The 8,094-nt window shown below is 37.4% G+C and overlaps 1 protein-coding gene across 5 annotated transcripts in view; it reads right to left on the minus strand.

Annotated features, from left to right (window-relative positions):
- TOPBP1 (topoisomerase (DNA) II binding protein 1) overlaps positions 1–8,094 on the minus strand; it is a 42,528-nt gene that overhangs the window by 18,494 nt on the left and 15,940 nt on the right. For all 5 annotated transcript variants that reach the window (XR_001513196.1, XM_006759787.2, XM_006759786.2 and 2 more), the window contains 4 exons: positions 6,607–6,947; positions 5,792–5,964; positions 3,037–3,248; positions 1,302–1,588 (listed from right to left, as the gene is read on the minus strand). Coding sequence is in view for 4 of the 5 variants with exons in the window: in XM_006759787.2 (XP_006759850.1) it covers positions 1,302–1,588; positions 3,037–3,248; positions 5,792–5,964; positions 6,607–6,947 (1,013 nt within the window). In the remaining variant the exon portion in view is untranslated. The remainder of the gene's footprint in view (positions 1–1,301; positions 1,589–3,036; positions 3,249–5,791; positions 5,965–6,606; positions 6,948–8,094) is intronic.

The raw sequence follows: 8,094 nt of genomic DNA on the forward strand, positions 1-8,094 counted from the left end.
GGTTATGTCTTTTTTTATATTCACTTACATGAAGATGTTTGTATGAATTTACACACACACACACACACACACTCATACTTGTTCCCAATTTGTAGTCTGTCAAATTTTTGCTAGGAAGAATTTTTTTTAAACAATTACTTTTACTGCACATTTATAAAATTTTCATATTTAAATGCAGATAACTGGCTCAGTGGTTTAGCGTCGACCTATGAACAGGAGGTCATGGTCGATTCCCAGTGAAGACACATGCCTGGGTTGGTGGCTCCATCCTCAGTGTGGGGCATGCAAGAGGCAGCCGATCAATGATTCCCTCATAGATGTTTCTCTCCCCCTCTCTCCCTCTTCCTCTCGGAAGAAGAATAAATAAGTGGAGTTAACTTTTTATTACTGTCCAATTTATATGAATTTTTATTTTCATTTGGGGTATGTTATAGTTAGAAAGGTTTGAATTATTTATTCTGATGCTAGGTTATGAAGTCTCATCCCAACTGTTTCCTCAGTTGTCTGATTGAAATACATCATTTAATACATAATAAATTCTATATATGGGGTGTAATCTTCTGCATTGATTTGATAACTCATGTGACAATAACAAATTGCTTCAATTACTGTGACTTTGTTTTAATAACTAGGACTAGTTCCTACCCTCAATTATTATTTTCAGATTTTTAGTACTACAGTAAAACCTCAATATAATGAACTAATTTGGGTGCGGGGGTGTCCATTAAAGCCGAAAGTCCTTTGTATAACAAAGTAGGTTTTCCAAATGTGTATATTAAAAATTGACAATCTAAGGGAAAATTGGTGAGTGCCCTTGACTAGCCAAGTACTGCATGTTTTAAAAATCCTGTGGTACACCAGTTGAAAAATCACTGCTCTAAACAATGAAAGCTTTAAAAGTGTTTTGTAACTTTACAGAAACTATTTCAGAACCATGAGCTTTCCTCTGCAAGGTATCTAAAAAAAGGTCTAAATGACTGAAAATATTTCAACTACTGTCCTGCCTATTACTTCATTTACTACTCAAAGATTCTGTGAACTACGAGACCTTAGAGGTCATCTACATATATTCCATTATTTTACAAATGGAAATGATGAAGCCCAAAGAGGTCCTGATTTCACACTATTTTTTTCTCTCGCTGTTACCAACCACAGGTGCATACAGGGACTCCACTCAATAATATGAATCTACTTGCCAACATCTCTGGAAAATTTACTACTATAAACCTTAGAGGTGATGCAGAATATGGTGCTTAAATTATAAAACTGTCAATTCCAGGACCATTTTCTGGAAACCTTACCTTTACATCAAAGGAAGGCTTGAAGAGTTTGTCCTTGGACAGAAATTTTGATGGCGTATCCAGGTCTAACGAGGGCTCCTTCTGCAGCGGCTGTGCTGCGGGAGCGGGCTGTGGAGCCTGCCCGGTGTGCTGTGAGATCACAGCATGGAAAGCTTTACTCTGAAAGCGGTTCATATCTAAAGGAGTAACAGCGGCTTTTCTGTGAGTTTCCAGGCTTATGGCAGGATGCTCCGCACTATCTGAATTCAGATTCATCCCATTTGTTATTTCAGTTTCTAAGCTTTGCTCTGGAGATTTAAAAAGGAGAGAAAATGTGAGCCACTAATATCAACTGTTTTTTTCTAAAGCACGTGAGATTTTTATCTTACTGTTATTTTCATGTGAATTCTCAAGTACACTTTAAATCACAAAAGTATATACCTACTTTTTAAAGAAACAGACCAGATGATGTATTGAAATATGTTGAGTTAGCATATCGACTGAAGGATACTGGGTTTGATTCCAGTCAAGGGCACATGCCTGGGTTGTGGGCTTGGTCCCCAGCAGGGGGTGTGTGGGAGGCAGCCAATCAATGATTCTCTCTTATCATTCATGTTTCTATCTTTCCCTCTCCCTCTCTGAAATAAAATAAAAAGTGATCCTCTTAAAAAAAAAAAAAAGTTGAGTTAGACAAGCATATCAACTGAAATAATTAATGAAATCAGATTTCCCATTTCAGCCTGCTCTAACTCAAAATATTCTCAGTAAACCTCACAATTTGCCAAAAAAATTAAATGTCATCATAATCAACGGCAGAGTAAAGAAAATTCTAATGACATGTACTCAGAGTTAACAACTAGTCAAGTTTCTGGAAAAGTCCTTAGAAGTACTGCACGCTAACCGATTGCGCCACTGGAGCTCCAAGTTTCTGGAAAAGTCCTTAATGAAATTTTAATATGACCAAAACATCACTTTGCCTCAATTGTAAAATTTCTAGGCTGCCTGGTAAGGAATGGCTCTGAGAGCTGTTCCCAAGCTGCTGAATTGTCTGTGAACCATCTTATAAGAGGTTGGCTATTGTGTCCTTCCACCCGCCTCCTACTGTTTCCACCATTTAACAAACACATTAGATGGCCACTCCATGCCAGTCTAATGCTAACCGATGGAAATACATAATGCCCAAGACGTGCGTATTCCTTGCTTTTCAGAGCTTACGGTTGAGTAAACTAGAGCTGTAAAAGGGGTAGTGCAGGGTGTGATGACAAGACAAAGGCCAGACTTAGTGAGTCAAGGAAGGCTTCCCAAGGAAGAGATCCAAGCTGAGAACCGAAAGGTAAGAAAGAGGAACAGGCATGAGGTCGGCTAGGGAAAACACACCAAGTCCCAAGATGAGAAGAGAGAACTCTAATTACAGGGTGTCAGTATGAGCCACAGAAGGAACACAGAAAAGGGATGGAGGCTCACATCTTTAGACTTCAAACACTGAGCCCCTAGAACACTCCTATATTGTTTTGCACCCTCTACTTTCAGATAGTGCCTACACTTGCTACTACAATTACAAATTAAACATTTGTGCTACGAACACACATTTATTTTCCCACCCAATAATGAATGCCCAACAGTGGCTCACTGTGCCCATTGTGAAAAGTAGAAATCAATGACCTTACCTAAAAATAAGCTTTGACACATTGATGTCCCAGAAACCATCAAATTGTAAAACCATGTATATACAAAAGAACAAAATAAAAGCACTAACCTTCTTTAGTTGAATTTTCAATCAGAAAATGGTTTTCAGTTGCTCTCCTTCCAGTTCTAGCAGTCTCCAACAGCCAAGCTATAGTAACCGCCGGTAAATTCCACTTCTTGGAAGCTTCGTATTTAGAACCACTTGGTTCTTTCAACACAAGATGTGTACTAGCAAACATGCCTTTCTTTGCATTGGATTTGCGAACAAAGAATTCTTGAACGCTAAAAGTTGTATTTAAAGAAAAGCAAATAGTCATATACACGATTAGCCAGCAAACTAAGAATGAAGTTTCTAACACACAGTGTTGTCAGAGTTCTATGTGTAAGTAAATACTGTACTCACTGATTAAAAGTCAGTTCTATATCTTAAAATAAGCTAACACCCTTAATACTTTAGGATAAAAATGTATTGCTACAATTAAAACTTTTTTATAAAAACATAAGCAAATTAATTAAACTACACTTTCAAGAAATAACCACCCCCTCCTTCCTTTCCACTCTCTGAAAAGCAATGGAAAAAATTTCCACAGGTGAAGATTAACAAAAATATATGTATACTTGATTCTTTCCCTTTATTTACCAGCTCTCAAAATGAAGGGTTGGTTCCCTAGCAACTTTCAAACATGACCAATTAGCTTAGTTTGTTTGACGTCATTAGGAAATCATGATTGATACATTATTTGATGTGATTGGGTCCACTACCATTATCATCTCTAGTAATACTTCAATTTTCCTTTCTTTGGCCAGTGCAGTTCCTTTTGACACAACCTTCCCTAGTATTTGCTATCTGGTCTCACAAGTGCTCCAGACTCACTGGTACCTTTTGCTGTCCCAAATATGGAATTAATGGTTTCTTTATGCTTTAGTGGGAAATGGTATTTTAAGATCACAATCCAGGCCCTGGACGAGTAGCTCAGCTGGTTAGAACATCGTCCTGATAACACCAAGGTTATAGGTTCGATCCCCCATCAGGGCACATACAAAAATCAACCAAGGAATACATAAACAAATCAATGTCTGTCTGTCTGTCTCTCTCTCACTTCCATTCTCTCTCTCTCAAAAAAAAAATCAAAAACATTTTTAATATCACAATCTGGGCACTAGAGTTCCTTGTCACTACTGATTTGATAACAATTTCTAGGCTTATAAATGGTTTCAAATTCCTCTTTGAACCACGAGTTGTTAACAACAGTTAAAGAATGTCCAGTTGACAAGGTCTTTTCACTTTCTATTTCTACTATTCATTTCCAGTTTTTTGGAACAGAGTTTGCACTCTTTCTACTTTAGGAATTTACTGAGGCTTTCTTTGTGGCAAATTTCTTTAGGCAATATTTATGCATGTTCCATAGGCACTTGAACAGGTATGCTCACTGTTTAAGGGTACATGTCTAACTATGTTATTTAAATCTATCCTTCCTTGTTTTCTGTTTGACCTGTCATGAAAAGATGGAAATTAAAGTCTCCTACAAGGAATGTATTTCTGTTGATTCCTCCTTAAATCTCCTGTTGTTTTGTTTTATGAATGATAGTCATGGTCTATGTTACATATATCCTTCAGTGTGAATAGTACTCTTGATTTATAAATCCTCTTTTTTGTCTGGCATTAAAATTGCAACCCCTCTTTTTTTTTAATCCTCTCCCAAGGATGTTTTTATTGATTTTAGAGAGAGGAAGCGAGAGAGGAAGAGGGAGAGAGGAAGAAGAAGAGAGGGAAGAGAGGGAGAGGAAGAGAAGGAGGGAGGTGTGGAGAGAGGGAGTGATGGAGAAACATCAATGCGAGAAATAAACATTGATGTTGCCTACTGTTCATGCCCTGACTGGAGACTGAACATGCAAACTACACATGTGTCCTTACCTGAAATGGAACCCGCAACCATTTGGTGTACAGGATGATGTTCCAACCAACTGAGCCACAGGGCCAGGGCCCTCCTTTCTGTTTGCATTTACTTGACATATCTCTGACAATCTTTTTTTGTTCTTAATCACTTAATTTTAGGTGCACTTCTTGCTTAAAAATTTTTAAGTTTGCTTCATAATCTAAAATATTTATTTACTTATTTATTTTGAGCAGCCAAATTAGCTCTTTTTAAAAAATATTTTTATTGATTTCAGAGAGGAAGGGAGAGGGAGAGATAGAAATATCAATGATGAGAGAATCATTGATTGGCTGCCTCCTGCACACCCACACTGGGGATCAAGCCCACAATCTGGGCATGTGCCCTGACCAGGAATCAAACCATGACCTCCTGGTTCATAGGTCGGTGCTCAACCACTGAACCACACCGGATGGGCTAAATAACTATTCTTTTATGTAAAAGTTTAGTTTATTTATAATTACTAATGTAATAGTTTTCTATTTCTTTTAAAACAACTACCATCTAATGTTCACTTAGGGTTAATTTGGATTTTGGAAGCAACTTTTAAATTCATTTTCTTTCTCCCAAAATATTCATTATTCCCACTTAACATTTGCATTTCTGGCTGAAATAATGCTTAGATAAGCAATAAAGGCGCACATATCAGCTTTAAATATTCCCTTTCCTGGCAGGTAAGCATTAATGTCTGTAGTCTTAATATCTGCCAGGCACCCACCTGATACACTCTCCCTTCTCCTGTTGAGCCATCACATAGAAACACTTCACACTACCCATACTAGGGTAAATATTATAAAGACACCCAGCCAAATTTTAATTTGGAGGCTTTCCAATAAGTCAAAACAAACAAAAGTACGTCAAGACAGCAGGTACACTAAAAATATTACATACTTTGCTCCAAGGAACTTTGCTAAGAATGTCAATGAGTCTTTTTCTGCTCCCACACACTGGCTGAAGGAAATAACACAATCCTCTAAAGGAGTCATTCCTGCCATTACTGGGACTGGCTTGAAGAGAGGACTTGACTTGGGATCAATTAAAGTCTGATACTCGATACAAGTTACCTTTAAAAACAAGAGAAACAACATCAACCTGAAATAAGCAACCAGCTGCTAACACTGGTTCAGTTATAGTAGCAATAATTTTGGTTAAATGAAAAGAAACTTTAATATAAACTTGTGTATGCTTATTCTCATTACATTTTAAATATGTAAAGGAATATCTCAATTCATTCTATTAAATATTACATTCTAAAATATTAAGAATATTAAATCAGTCAGGCTTATTGAAGTTATTGAATATTGTTTCAAATTTAATTTCTTTCAATGCATTAGTTTATAATTTTTTCCTCTAAATACTTGAAAAGTTAAAAAAAAAATCAATGGTGAAATTACCAGTGATAAGCCAACAAGATGGAATACAAAAGTGCATGTCATGCTTTGGTGGTGAGAAAACAGGAAAACTGAAATTGTATGAAATGACCTGGGGTAACTCCCTAACAAGAAATGCTGCTGCTCTGGCCCCGGGCAACGACAGTCCCCACCAGGATTAGGGCCAATGAAGCTTGGATGTTTTCCCGTTTTAGCACTTCCTCTGCTAAAAGAAAACCCAGTCACTCACTGCCCATACCCAAACACCAATTTACCTAAATTGAACTGCTAAGAAATAAACATTAGCACTCTTGGCATTCATATGTATTTTCTTACCAGCCACGTATTTGTAACAACTTCTCCCACAGTTGCTTCTATTTCAGACCCCAGCAGAGGAACCACTGCATAATCGGCAACAATTCTGCTCTGAAGGGATACGGTTGTTCCAGCATTTTCTCTTATGGCAGTTGCAATGTTAGACTCATTTTCACTATTAAAACCCAAAACAAGGAAACTCTTTTGGCTAAATAAACCTTCAGTAATTGTAGAGTAATCGGGGTGGTCATGACTGACAGAAGATTGGTTTTCTTCTTGCATAGAAATATGAGTAGAATCATTCAAGGGCTCAACATGAGTAGTGTCATTAAAGGCCGCAACTTCAGACTTTGCAGCTTCATCTGGAAGAGAAAAAGGAATGTTTTCTAACAGTTTATCTTATAAAGTTTACTTTCTATCAAGGATATTACGGTAACATAGAGTCTGAGAATTGTGACTACACTTAAAAACTAAGGCTTTAATAAATACACAATGCATAAAGGATATGAAACCACTCCATCTTCTGGGTTATCAAGAATGTTATTAGAATTACCATATTTCATTAGGAAAGGTATCAGCAATCATGTTAACCATTCTAAGTACTCCTAACATACTAGAAACTCTAATTAGTTGAAAATTATGAAGCTCTAATCACCCTAAGGTGTGTCTTACTTCCAAAACTGGTTTAGATAATTCACATTAGGGAGTATATCATTAAAGAAAAAACAGAAGTAACAGGCCTAAAGTAGTCAAGCCATTTACATGAAAATAACTGTATAAATGTAATAATAAGAGAACTATGGTTACTTCTCTTTCACAAATTCCTAAAATGTTTTACATTGAAACTAGAAGCCCAATGCATGAAATTCGTGCAAAGGGCTCGGCCCCCGCCACTGCCGCGGTGGCCGCCTCTGCCCCTTCCCCCCGCAACCCTCCCCACCCCCCCACCAACGTGGCTTCGTCCGGAAGGTCATCCAGTCTAATTAGCATATTATGCTTTTATTATTGTAGATAGAAGATTGGAGCTACTTAGCTTCTATACTTAGTGTGTTCTTAAAAACTCTAGTGGTGCCATGTTGGAAGGTTTACATTTTACAGTAGGATCAGCAAACTACAGCCTAGGGGCTAAAATGGGCCTCTCACAGTCTGTGGGTTAAGAATGGTTTTTATATTTTTAAAAATTTATTGTAAAAACAGAGTACATGAGAGAGAATGTGGCTGGCAAAGCCCAAAATATTTACCATCTGACCTTTTATAAAAATGGTTTGCCAACCCCTCCTATATGGGATTCAAGTAAGCCTAGAAGCTATTCAAGGATTCTTCATTTATTCATCTTTACAGGCATTGTGCCCAAGTGTTTTAAATGCATGTAATTAATGCTCATGATACTATGGGGTTGACACTATTAGTATATCTATACCCTTTCTCCAAGCGAAATCTCAGGCTTAAAGAGGTTATGTAACTTGCCTAATGTCAGACTGCAAGAGGGCACAGGCTGGGCTGAGGGAA

This window comes from Myotis davidii, unplaced genomic scaffold (genome assembly GCF_000327345.1).
Source record: "Myotis davidii unplaced genomic scaffold, ASM32734v1 scaffold415, whole genome shotgun sequence".
In the NCBI taxonomy this organism is placed as follows: Eukaryota; Metazoa; Chordata; class Mammalia; order Chiroptera; family Vespertilionidae; genus Myotis; species Myotis davidii.